This window comes from Fundulus heteroclitus, chromosome 17 (assembly GCF_011125445.2).
Source record: "Fundulus heteroclitus isolate FHET01 chromosome 17, MU-UCD_Fhet_4.1, whole genome shotgun sequence".
NCBI classification, from domain to species: domain Eukaryota; kingdom Metazoa; phylum Chordata; class Actinopteri; order Cyprinodontiformes; family Fundulidae; genus Fundulus; species Fundulus heteroclitus.
Genome location: NC_046377.1, coordinates 3650907 through 3664506, shown reverse-complemented (window position 1 = coordinate 3664506; position 13600 = coordinate 3650907). Strand labels below are relative to the sequence as shown.

At 45.7% G+C, this 13600-nt stretch overlaps 1 protein-coding gene and 2 non-coding genes across 4 annotated transcripts; all 3 read right to left on the bottom strand.

Moving 5' to 3' along the window:
- Positions 1-1316: 1316 nt before the first annotated feature.
- Positions 1317-10843, bottom strand: LOC118556175 (phosphate carrier protein, mitochondrial-like). 2 transcript variants are annotated; one of them, XM_036149266.1, is made up of 8 exons: positions 10719-10843; positions 10149-10300; positions 9527-9651; positions 6826-7005; positions 5037-5218; positions 3957-4129; positions 3601-3711; positions 1317-1751 (listed from the first exon to the last, which is right to left on the bottom strand). In XM_036149266.1, exons 2-8 carry the CDS (start codon positions 10288-10290, stop codon positions 1591-1593), a joined length of 1074 nt encoding a protein of 357 aa, XP_036005159.1. In that variant the 5' UTR covers positions 10291-10300; positions 10719-10843; the 3' UTR covers positions 1317-1590. The 2 variants fall into 2 exon arrangements, with proteins under 2 accessions (XP_036005159.1, XP_036005160.1); XM_036149267.1 differs by lacking the exon at positions 9527-9651 and adding an exon at positions 7708-7832.
- Positions 3366-3565, bottom strand: LOC118566647. Its single transcript, XR_004933181.1, has one exon. It is a non-coding gene; the product is annotated as a small nucleolar RNA SNORA53 (small nucleolar RNA).
- On the bottom strand, positions 4765-4964 carry LOC118566646. The gene has a single exon (XR_004933180.1). It is a non-coding gene; the product is annotated as a small nucleolar RNA SNORA53 (small nucleolar RNA).
- Positions 10844-13600: the final 2757 nt, after the last annotated feature.

Sequence of the window (13600 nt, the reverse complement as noted above, 5' to 3'; positions counted from 1 at the left end):
GGTGGACCAAACAGAAATGTCCACCTAAACTCACAGGCTCGGGGAGGAGGGCCTTAATCAGAGAGGCAGGCAGGAACCCCTGGGTGACTGTGGAGGAGTTGCAGGGATTCACAGCTCAGGAGAGAAAACCTTCTTAGTAAAAAGAAGATAGGAAACGCTGCTCTTCAGTCCATGGCTGCATCTGAAACCTTCTATTTATAGCTCTCTGGTCCTGTTCCCTGACCTTTCATGAGGTCAACAGTAAGAACACTGTCATGGGGAGGAAAGGGGGATTTCAGACAGCCTTTAACTCCGATGTCATGACGCCACAGAAACACGTGGATGATTCTAGTCCAATCTGGGTCTACAGCCTTCCGAAAAAGAACTACAAAGTGCACGCTCTCTTCTCTCCGGACATTGTGTGCTTAGGATGTCATGCAAAGGATTGTGGGATTCCTAATAGCTCCTTAGCACCGGTAAGGAACATTGTGAGTTCCCTATGTTAAAGGAACTATGATAGGAAGCATACAGGCTCCTTTTCCTACTTTCGTCTTTACTGACTGCACCATAAAATGTCTATGAACTACACTTTTCAGACAGCACTTATGGCAAGGATTGTAGGATACCTTATAGCACCAGTAAGGGATGTTGCAAGGTTCCTAGGCTAAAGTAGCCACGAGAGGAAGTGATTGCACTATTCGGACAGCACTTGTGGCAACCGCTGACACACTTCCTCTTTGGCTAATGAGTTGTTAATCAAGGGTATTTAGATGAACCCCAAGGCTGAGGCTCAGTCTGAACACCCTTATATAGATTGGAACATATATGTAATGGAATAGTAATGTCTGCATGATTTGACTGAACTGGCGTTTCTTTGCCTTGAGACGTGTTGTGAATTGGTGTTATAAGCAAATTGAAAGAAATCAGTGGCAAGACCAGAAATCTGCCTACAGATCAGGTATAACACAGGTTAGGTGCAGATTCACCGTTTCATAAAGAATACCAACTCAGTGTAATTTTATGTTCTGCAGAACAGAACGACTCTTCTGCATTTGGACCTGGAAAGTTCCCCAACTCCACATTAAACTGGGTTTTGCTCTTTTAGGTTAGACCCTGAGAGACAGTATAAGGTTCTTTTGCCATTCATTGCAATGTTTCAATAACTTCTTGGGTACAACTTGGAGCAAGGTTTTTGCCCCCGATTCTAAACAAACCCTTTCATATAAAAGCAGGGAGCCCAAGAAGTTAGATTATGAATCTAAGAAAGCTGACCATAAATCCCACGTTACCTTACATCTAACATTTTTTTATTCACAGCATAGAGTCCAAAAACAAAATTACCATTTTTCAAGGAAATTTTATTAGAATTTCCACATATTTATTCTAAGACAGGGGTCAATAAAACCATACAGGCGTTTCTATAGCTGAATATTTACTGTCAAAACATAATGAGCAAGAAGCAGCCGCCTTCTCTTCTTTTCCGGGTTGTTCAGTGAGAAAAGGAGCAGCCCCCTGCTCAGTGTGGGCCGAGGACAGAATAAACTGCAGAGTGCGTTTTGGAAATTTCAGTTGGGGACTGCAGGACTCTGAGGTGGTGATGGGAGGGGAGTGTCACTCTGTGAGGCCGAGCTTCTTCTTCAGGGACTCGGGCATCTCTGGGGGAGGGGGGCGGGGCAGGCGGAAGTACACCTTCACAGAGTCGTAGATGAACCACTGCAGGGCGGTCAGAGTACCAATCATGATGATACGGGCAACCAGACCTTTCCATACACCTAAAAGGACACAGACACACTGGTTCACACATCAGGAGTAGATTAAAATAAGACAATATGCCTAGAGTTGTTCTAGTGCAGTTTATTCACCCAGGATTCATTAAAAACAGCTTTTTTCCCCAAAGCTGTGAGGGCTATCGCCCCGAGCTGAGAATCAACAAACCACCAGCCCAGTTCATGATTTGTTATATGTTGCTGGTTCCACAGGTTCTGGATTGTATCAAGAATCATTGACAGTCTCTAAAATGCTAATGTTCATTTGCACGCGTACTCTCTTAGGTAATGTTTGGACATCCAAGCAAGTTACGCAGTTCTTTAATTTGAAGATTCAAATTTTTGCTAATGACCATTTGCACGCTTTTCAACCTCTAATTCAGTGTTTTGTCTGATACAATCATTCATAAAATACAAACACTGTATTTTACTCTGTACTGTACAGTGACTTCTGCCTTTTTGACTCCAAAATCTCAATCTCATCAACTGGGAAGAACTACCATAAGGTTGGCCGATCCTGCGACTTATATATCAAACTAAATGGTAATTAATCTTGAAGGCATGAACCAAGGAGTAAACATTACCATCTATAGCCACAATAGGGCTCGCTAGGCTTGTGAAAACTAGCCAGCTCCTTTACCACCTAAAATAGTGACCAGATGTCTCCGATTTCCAGGGACTGTCCCGGTTTTTGATGACCTGACCCTGGCAATCTCCCCGACTTCAGTGTATCAAGATGGAGTAGAAAAGTTTAGCGCAACCAGAAGAATTCACCCGGTTCTACCTCCGTCCCGACGTAGTAGTAGAGCTGAGTCGAACGCGTCTTCCCGCCCCATCGGCGTTGCAGATCAGGCAAAACAAACTAACCCCCAGACACAAATTCTCAACAAAATCAGAGACGTTCCAGAAATCTGGTCATCTTAACTTAAAAATGAACTGAAACATTAACGTATACACAACAAAGACTGAACACGTTTGTGTGTTGTTTTGCTGTTTCAGTCTGGATTCACACAGGGGAGAGTTGCGTGGTGCAGCTCGAAGGAAACAGACCGCGACAGAACCCCGTTATTGGGCTGTCGGCGAAGCTAATAACAGCTAGCGCTAGCTTACAGCTCTGCTGTGGATAGGTTACAACTTTGCTGATGCACGTGAGCTTCATGTTTCTCTGAAACATCCGTGTCGTACTCTTAGCTTAGCACGTAGCACCATTACACCCACGGTCTAATTTAGGCATAATTATGACATTTTTCAGTGTAATGGCCAGTTACGCTGGATAAAACCTTGCTGGTTGGAGTTGCTAATTTACCTCATTCACCTGTCTCAGGTCCATGTTATCAGCCAGTTGTGAATGCAGCTGGGTCATTTAATAAACTGCCTTACAGATGAAATGTCAGTATTTAGTCTTGGATTGTGTGAAATAAATGTCTAAATAAATGCGTATAATCCGGTGCGACATGTTTTTTCTTCCCTCTTTATGACGCATTTTTTGAGTGATGAGACTTATAGTCCGAAAAATACGGTATGTGTGAATCGCCAAGATTTCATCAAGGTTACCTAAAGGCAATAAAGATTTGATTCTTAAGAACCCTACTGAGAACCAGCATTAAGCTAAGCAAACTGCATGTCTGTCCCCCAGACTGGCTGCACTGGGAGCTCCCGGTCTGACGACTGGGTTGCCGGTGCAGCGGCTGGGCTGGGGGACGGGTGGACTGCTCTCACACGCCAATGACTCAAGCACCTCCAACTGTACAGCCAGAAAGCTGCTGAGGAGCACCGGTCAGAGACCAGCGCCCTCCAGAGGTGGATCTAAGGAGCGTGTTGGAAGGCTGTGCTGCCGACTCATGTTGACACAAACCTTTGGGTCCCAGCTTCTTGAGGACCTGGGCGGCTGTGCTGCCCTTCTCCTTGTTCAGCACGGACACCACGGAGTCAGCAGGATGCGACACGATGGCACAAAACACACCAGCTGTGAACAGAACAAAGGGGAGAACATCAGCGCCAGCTACGCCACATTCAAGTCTCATTTCAATCTCCAAGATTTCAGCTTTTCAGTTTTCATGTCTAATGAAGTTACAGGTTTTGTTGCATGTTTGGTTAAAGTCTTATTACACAACAAGCACACACTGACCAGTGATAGAATTAACTGAAAACAGCACTGTCCACGAGAGCACATTAAAAGCTTTGAGCTCTATGGGATGACGGGACACTCACCGATGTAACCGGCCACGAAGGTGACAACGAGCTGCTCGGGTTTGCTGCACTCACTGCGGGGCTTAGGGACAACATACTTGTACAGCAGCTCTACGGTGCGCTCGAAGCAGGCGAACTTCATCATGGTGTAGGGGATCTGCCTCATCCACAGGGGCACCACGCCCTTATAGAACCTGAGCCAAGATCAAACATCAAGTTTAGCCGTGTGTGTGTGTATAGCAAACACTGATCCAGCTCATGAGGTTTCCATCATCCTGAGAGCTGCTTTAGTATCTGCTCCAAACGAAGCAACAGTAGATGAAAACTGTTTCAACACAAGTTTATTCTCTGTTAAAGCAGCACCGTGTAAGTTTTGACCCAAGTGTTAGCTTGATTTGAGATATTATATACCCTTTTGGGTCAATATTCATCAATGACCACGTAAAGTTGGGCTGCGGCTCCCAAAAACTCACCTATGAGTTTTTATGAGTGAATGGGTCATGTGACCCAAAAACAGATACGATACCAACCCCATCAGACACATTTCTGGCTCTCTGATGTAGGATTTAACCTATAGGGGTAAATGTAGTCTTGTTTTTAAACTCCATGACTTCTCCATCTGCTGGTCCAAACTGGTCTGCTATCAGATTCCAAAACACGGACGAAGGCTGTTTAATTTGCTTCAGTGCAGTGTTGCCAGTGGCCTTCAGGTGCGCTAAACCTGGAAGTTACAGGTCTAGCGCCCCTAGTAGCTAAAAGTTACACAGCGCTGCTTTAAAGTTCAGTTTAAACTGCAACTACAAGTTACACGACACTAAACTGACTGAGGTTTGTCTGTCCCCCAGACTGGCTGCACTGGGAGCTCCCGGTCTGACGACTGGGTTGCCGGTGCAGCGGCTGGGCTGGGGGACGGGTGGACTGCTCTCACACGCCAATGACTCAAGCACCTCCAACTGTACAGCCAGAAAGCTGCCGAGGAGCTCTGGTCAAAGACCAGCGCCCTCCAGAGGTGGATCTAAGGAGCGTGTTGCAATCAAGGCATTCTTTTCCAGTTCTTAAAGCAGTTAAAACGATCTCACCAAAGGAGAGGTGCAAACTTACGCCCACAGTCCTTCCTCTGCAAACATCTTAGGGACGGCCTGTCTGAGGGTGTTGGCGTAGCCGGGCTGGGTCTGGATACGGACCTTCACAGCCTCCATGGGAGCCAGAGCGATGTCGGCAAAGAACTCTGCGCTGGCTGAGGCGGCCAGGTACAGTGATGTCCTCCAGAGGTAGGTGTTTTCCTGGATGGTGAGAACACGCCACAACAGGACATAAACAACTTCAGTTGTAAGCAGTCAGCGGCAGGTTTAAAACCAAGAACCTTTCAAAAAGACAGGCAGCAGTTTCCATATACGGTAGGAAGAAGAGTTTCCCCCATCCGGCTAGAAGTGAGTCTAAAGGTAATGAAAAATTAGGTTTGTCTTTTCCCTAAAAGTTTTAAAAAAAAGAAAGCTGGGCAGTGGCATGGCTTCTTTACAAGTAATCACAGCCTCTGTCTAGTAATCCAACACATTACTTTGTACGCTTTTTAGCTTCAATTCTTGTTTACTTGCTTTCTGACTGGCGGATCAGTTTATGCAGAATGCATGAAGTCCCCTTCACAATGACATCAGGATGAATGTGTCACAATTCAGTGTGTTTTGGAACAGCGGTGCCTAAAAATATATATTTTTTTAATACACATTTTCACCTTTGTGCGGTCTGATTTGCAAATGTTTAACATGCTGTTATGAAAGAGCACCAGGTTAGCGGTGCCTCACCTTGTTTGACCCTAATTACTGCTACACATGTTGGCTAAGACCGTAAGGACTCGCTGACCTCAGGCTGACCTTTCAGCGAGGTGAGCAGCTCACCTGTAACACTGCGGTGGCTGATGCACATGAGCCAGCAGTTACAGTCTGACTGCTGTAGTTTCTCTGCATGGTTTAAAGGTATACAGCCACATTTTATGCTTTAAAGAAAGAAAAACCGCTCATTATAAAATACGGTTATATACACCATGCCTCCCATCCTGATAATGTTTTGATGGTCATTTTTGTTGCTAAAAATAGGCCCAGTGCGATTAGCAGGTATAAACAGATGTGGCGCCATCTAGCGACAGTATCACTTAATAACTCAAAATTTAACAATACCGGTCCGAGCCTGACCCTCTAAAACGCCCCTCAGTAAAGTGGCAGCTTGGCGTGATCAAATACCATTATTAATTAAATAAAACGATGTAGGAGCAACCTTAAGAGTCTCATATCAGAACATTTACTCATGTCAATCAACTCTGCGTCACATCTGAGAGATCGGCTGGTTTAGCGTCCGCTTCAGTGAACACCAACGTTCGTACTGTAATCCCAGCGACATTCCAGTCTTTTCACTCTTGGAATCAAATTTTTTGGACATTTCTTCGTCGTTTCCCCCAGGAGATGCTAATAGCCGCTTCCTTGTTTTAACCCCTGCTGCGCATGTGCACTATGTACTTCCATAAATAATCATAAACTAAAAAACAATTTACTAACAAAATGGGCAAAAACTAAGCATAAAACACATCATCTAATACGGCAGCAGGACGTGATAATCTTTCATAAAAACTTTGTATGAAACCAGAGTGAGCTACTGACGTATAAATAAATAAGAGGCACATGCAGCCGGAGAAAACTTTGGCCCTTAGCTGGCATCTCAATAAATCTCAACTTGTGGGAAGTGCACGCTGAAAGGGTTTGTGGATTTGAAAGGATAGCTTCCTAGAACGGTAGGAGACCTTGATGCCGGCAACCGGCCCAGGTCAAAGGTCAAACGCGGGAAAAGTGCATCCAAGGCCGGGTTGTGAACAGCTGCCAGGACGGGAAGCTAAACTCACCTCTCCCAAGAGGTCGCTGTAGAAGATCTTGAAGACCTCGTAGAAGCCGAACTTGCACAGGCCCTGCATGGAGTAGCCGATGAAGGTAGGGGCCCAGCCCTTGGCCAGGCCTCTCATGCCATCCTCCCTGACGGTCACTGCAAAGCCATTGCCAATGCTCTTGTATTTATCGGGATTCACCTGATGACAAGAAGATTTACAGTGAACATTCAAGGAAAAAATATTCGCAACAGGATCCTTTAGGCTTTGATATGAAAACCTGTTAAACATCTTTATGAGATTGTTGTCTGAGCCTATGCACTAGGTGCCATAGAACCAAGCCAGGACGTGTAAATTTAGCAGAGATGCTTAAACTGACCCTGACTGAGGAGGTCATGAACACTGGCTGTCATTTTAATGGAAGATTTAAAGCCTGCCACCTGTTTAGAGGTTCTTTTGACCAAAACAGAATATTAAGCTGCAGATACTAGAGGTGGAATTGTAGCTTTCGTTTTAAATTACCGCTTTAAAACCTGTTGGATCTAACTTTTTATGAGAGTTACTTAACTCTGGCACCAAATTTTACATCTCTCAGAGTAAAATCTTTGTGAAGTGCTTCTATTCTGTAACCTGCCATCATGAACTTGCATTGCTGTGAAGCTAAATGCACCTTGAAGCTAAACTTGCTGTCTGGGCTAACAAATAGTAAACCTGCCAATCAGGGTCGCACATGAATAAATCCCTGGAACTTAGCATTAATTTGTGGTTCTGTCGACTTTTCTAGCGCTCTGACTTACTCTCTGGAGTCAACAGGACCTCCTACATCTCAAAGTTACACTGCGGATCACTTGGGGAAGCCGTTCACGCCCCACTGCAGTTGTCAGCTTCTGTTTCCATACACACCTGCAGACGGCACTTGACAAGGTCGAGGGGCACCACTGCGGTGTGTGTGAGGCCGCAGCTCAGGATACCACCAAAGCCACACAGGGCATAGTACTTGGAGGAGCCAAACTCGCAGCTGACATCCTCTGTGGTAATAGGGAGGGGGAGACAGGACACGCATGCAGCATGCCGGGTCACATGCAACACAGGGGGAAAACATGAGAAACAATCACAAAAGGTAGACGGTTATGATGGAAGAGTCAGCAGCTGGAAAACTGAAACCAAACCCAATGACCACTTCTGACTAGAAGCTCTGAGCTAGGACTCTTCCTTCATAAGCTCTGCCACAAAACATGCGGATATGCATTAAAAATCACTCAAAGGATGATTTAAAGAAGAAAATAATCATTTGTCACATTACAGAATCAACCATTTTGAGACTTAATTCAATTCATTCGGTTTTTGCCAATTTAAAACCATCGTTTTCTTCCAACCCACGCTGAACACGTCCTTCAAAAAGAGCAGTGCATACCTTAAGGACTAAACAAAAAAACTGATGCTTCATTAAATATTTGTGATGATCTGAACTACAGCTGCGCTCCAACAGGTTACTGCAGTATTTCCACTACTCGACTTGACGTGAAGGTTGTCCGGAAGGCCGTCCACAACGAGGCCAAGCCATAAAATGTCACTGCTAGACAAGCTGGCAGTTCAGAGCGAGCCGTCCACGCTTATTTTTGGAAAGCGGAGGGAAGGAAGTGTGGTAGAACAAGAAGCACGAGCTCCAGGAATAACTGCAGCCTTCAGGTTGGTGAAGCTAAGCTCATTCAAGAGATACCAGACATCTCCAGGACATGACTACAACTGTCCAACCGCTTCAGTTAAAACCTTCTAAAACAAAGACGTCCTCCCTGGACAGTTGCCCCGTGATCCAAAGTAGAGATCAACAAGAGGAGAGGCCCAGAATCCACGCTGCCTGAAGTCCAGAGTGAACTTTCCACAGTCACTGATGATTTGGAGGCGCCATGTCATCTGCTGGTGTCCATCAGAATATCCCATGCTTCCCTTCTGCAACAAGCAGTATGTAAGTGCAGGTTTTATTTTCCAGACTTCCTGTCCAGACCTTCGGCGTGGGGTCTGCATGCTCCTCCTGCTTAGGCACAGCTTCTCTCTGGGCGCTTGGACTTATTGTTGGACAAGCGGTCTCCCTAAACCCCATGCTTCGGGGGTCAATGGGTGCCTGCCTAGACCCGTCGCCGCGCTCGCTTGGAGATCCGTCCAGGTTGAACCTCACACCTCGCCCAGTGCCGCTTGGACACGGAAACGAGCCCCACGCCCACTAGGAACTTGGGGTCTTAACTTCCAGGTGAGAAACGGCAAAACAAATTATATCCCATTGTGCTGAATAGGCATGAATTTAAATCCTGACTTTAGCTGCAACCTAGCGAGAAACCAAAATTTTTTATAAATGTAATTGTCCTTTATACTGAGATAAAATCCAGTTTGCCAACGCCCGACTAACTTTTACCTTTCTATGTGGACATAAGCTCATTGTAACAGCCTGCATACTTGATTATTTCCACTTTCCGGTAACCAAGTGTGGAAAGTGAAGACACTTCCTACAAGGGTCTGCTCCGCTGACCTCTACCTTGCAATACACCGACAACACTGGTGTGATGGCATGCGGTGATGTTATGGTCACAGCAACAAAACGGGATTATGCGAATTAAAAAAAAGAAAAAAAAAAAAACCTCCACCATGCAGATTGGTGCGTACCAACGGGGGGAGAACAAAACAAAACGACTGGCGGGGATGGCGTTGCGTTCAGAAAAGAACAGACCTGCATTCTGCATTTGACCAGGTCGAGGGGCACGACGGCCGTGTGGGTGGTGCCACAGCTCAGAATCCCACCAAAACCACACAGGACTAAATACTTCTGAGAGCCGAACTCGCAACTGTCTCCCTCTGAAGAAACAAAAAAAGGGGAGTAAAAGTGTTACAGACAGGCCGCCTGGCTGCTCAGGAAGAGGGGAACCGTGCAGCATTCAGACACCTGGTCATGGGATCTGCTGCAATGACTTTAAAGGTGATCAGAAATCAAAAATAAGTGTGGCCAAAGCTTTACAACACGGCCAGATATATTTCAGGGGCCGCTCTCGGTTAATGATTACACGAATGATGCTTCACAGCAAGTGAACACAGTTATTTGTCCTTCCCCGTCCTCCACAGGACGCCCGGGCCACCGTACAGGCCTGGCTGCAAACTGCTCCCAACCATTCAACATGTCCAATCCAATCCTTCCGGAGGCCCGGCACGACTCACGCCGCATGGCGTACATCTGCGTTTTGCCTGCGGAGTAGAACCGTGTCTCGTTGGGGTGAAAACCCCGAAGCTAACGACGCGGCTAATGCTAGCTCCGCCGGCCGGCCGGCCGACGAGGCGAGCCTGCCGCCGGGGCTTACCGTCTGATGTCGCGGCCGCCGCCAGTCTGCGAGGCCTTTGTCCGCCGAGGCTCTGTTGGGGCTCTTCCACCTTCTGGAGGGAGAAGAGGGGGGCGCTGAACGGGTTGGCCCTCGCCAGCTGCGTCAGAGAAGTCGGGTACATGGCGGCGGAGCTGCAGTGGTCAAAATGCACACCGTTAGCCTGAGCTGAGCAGTAACCTAATCCAACGCGAGGCGCATCTAAAGCTAAGGGCTGCTAAACTGGATGAGGAGTGAGAACTAAACGCGGATATTTTCCCATCACACCCAACACCGCCAGGATTTATTGTCAGCAGCTGCCTGATATTACCGTGACTTTGACCTTTCTGCGTGGTTATATCTGCACGTCTTATCCTCCATTCAGGCGGAGGCTAAAGCGCTGCTAACGGACAAGCTAAGCTAACTCGATAGGGTTGCCCAAGGTTACGGTCCTTTTTGGGGCCTCGCAAACACAGAATTGGAAAGCACTAAAACAGCGAACAGTTTATATCCCTCCTGTAACGAGTACCGAAGTTCTATCTAACGTAGAGGACGTATAACGGGCAAACTCACTTTCAGAGTCTTAAGATGGCGCCTCCGCTTTACCGCAGCCGGCTGCTCGTAGAGGCTGGATGACCTCGCGATGAATCGATTTGTCCTTTCGTGACGTCAGCCGAATTCCTGGGCGGGACCGCTCGCTTCTCTGTCCAATAGGGAAAGGCTACAGAGACGTCCGTCAACCCATTTGCTCCAATCACAGATTAGCTCTGACAGATTTAGGGCGGTTCTTCCAGCGTCCTCAGAATGACTTTCAAACGGGTTAACGTTTCACTTCTGTTCAGGGTCCCCACAAACTGAGCCCCCTATCAAACAGCTAGAAACAAAATGCAAAATACAAATAAGTAATATAAAAAGCCAAAGATGGATGGAGCGTCAGCATAAAAAGCATTACAAAAAGTTAACAGTCAGTCGTGGATAAAAGCTTTTAAATCAACACTTAAAAATGCAGCATTGGTTGAAGCACAAGAGATACCGCTGGAGTCAAGGAGGGAGAAACTGTCACACTACCGCATTAGGTTAAAGGGAAGTGGAGAAGAAAACCCAGCAAGGATGGTACTTTAGGACAGTTGGGAATATTCATAATTTTTAGCATTCACTATTGTACCCCCCTTGTTATATAACCAGAAATCAAAGTGGACTCAAGTGTTTTTAATTCATCTCACTCTCTATCTATCTATATTGATATATACACACACACAGTGTAACAATATGTTGAGTCCCTGAATTTAAAATCCAAAAGAACGGTTGCAGCAGAAATGCTGGCAGTCATTATTGGGCGGCAGTGGGTTAAAGAAGTCATGCCAGTCTCTGTTTTAGGAAGCCTAGAATCTACACAGTCACAAAAGGCCTTCTTCTTAAACTTTTCCTTTGTCAATTAGGACTCCACAAAGGGCGAATAGATGCGCAGCTGTGTATGGGATTAAGGGAAATTAACATTATTTAGCAAAAAAAAATGCTTTGCTGAAGGAAGTAGCAATACGAATTCCGCTTGGAAAAGGAAAGGCACATATTAATGAGAGAGGGTTTGAGCTATGACAGAAAATGTGAGATGAGGATCAGAAATGCAGAACCTTTCACAAAATACAAAAGTGTGTCAGGGTCAAATATAAAGGAATTTTTAGAATGAATGAAATCATCCTAACAAGGCTCCAGTATATGCACCATACAGGACAGAGCACTGCTGTGTTTAAATGTGAAAATGAACATCGGCAAATGCTTCACCTGTGGACACAGAAAATTTAGAACACGTCCCAATTGACTCCAATAGATATGGAAGAGAGAACCTCTGGAGAGGAGGCATGAGAGGAATGGCTATTGATTGGTCTTTTAGGAAGGTGGTGGTGGTGACAGGCACGACACCCGTTCTCCTGGCAAACCCAGACTGCTCTAGTCAGTGGCTTGGATGCAGCTTGTTGACCATGGAGCAGACCTGTAGCAATGGACTCTAGAGAAAGTTGATGACCTCTGCGCACTAATACCTCAGTATTCACTGATCCCGCTCTACCACTTCGTGGCTGGGTTCCTGTCGTTCCAAGTCTCTTCTAACCTCGTCATCCCACCAACGGTTGACTGTGGAATATTTAGGAGCAAGGGAATTTCACAACGGATTATCTGGATGGGTGAGCAAATACATTTGGCAACAGTGTCGATTCATTAAGTGAACTTTTTCAAGCTGTTGTAATGTTCATAATTTAGTGCTTTCAGATAATGAAAACCCTGAAAAAAATAAGTGTGTCAGAAAATTAAAGTCATTGTGAAAACCTAAATTGGAAACTCATGGAGTCACATTCTAATCAGCTACTAAACTCCTAAACAACGGTACAGGTTTCTTGAGCCTCTGAAAGGTCTCAGTCTGGGTCAATGGTCGACACAATCATTGGGAGGACTGCTGACTGGGTTCGGTGGTCCAAAGTCCTCTTTTCAGATTAAAGTTTGCATCCATCTATCCATTTTCCATCACGCTTATCCCTTGTGGGGTCGCGAGGGGTGCTGGTGCCTACTTAGTAATCAAGGTCCCAGAGTCTGGAGACAGTGACAGTGGAGACGGCCAGAATCTAGGATGCTGTAAGCCCAGACTGTCGGTGATGCTTTGGGGGTGCCATATCATCCGCTGGTGTTGGTCCACTGGATTTTCTATAGTCAACACAGCCATCTACCAGGACATGTTAGAGCTCTTCCTGCTTTCCTTCTGCTGACAAGTTTGACTGAGGCGTCGATTTCATTACCGGCCCACGGTGCAGAAGGCACCAAAAGCTGGTTCACTCACCATGGTGTTACTGGGCTTGATCAGCCAGCAAACAGACCTGACCAGAACCTTCTAGAGAATCTCTGGAGTATTGTTAAGAGGAAGATAAGCGACACCAGAACCAGCAATACAGATGACCAGAAGACTGCCATCAAAGCAACCTGGGCTTCCCCACCACTTCAGCAGAACCACGGGGCGATCACCTCCATGACACACTGATGCAGTAAACGGAGTCTAGACCAAGTACTGAGTGAATGAAAATGATATTATTCAATTAGTCAGACAGTTCTTAAAAAAAAAAAATGTATTTTCATTGATAGTATGGAGTGTTTCAAATTGTTGAGAAACTGAATTTTGGGTTTTCATCATCTGTGAGCCATCATTCTCAAAAGCACAGCAAAAATGAAGGCTTGAAATATTTTACAATGTGTAATGAAGCTAAACTACTATTGTTCTCTGAGATGAGTTACAGATCTTGAACTTCTTCATAAAAAAAAACAACAATTTACAGATGTGTGTGTTTATGTATAATTTATGTGTAAATGTTTTTGCATGGTTTACCGTCAGATTTCTTGGATCCAACTAAACACGGCAACATGGAATCCTGATTAGGGCATCCCAGAAACATCCAACAAATAAAACCAGAACC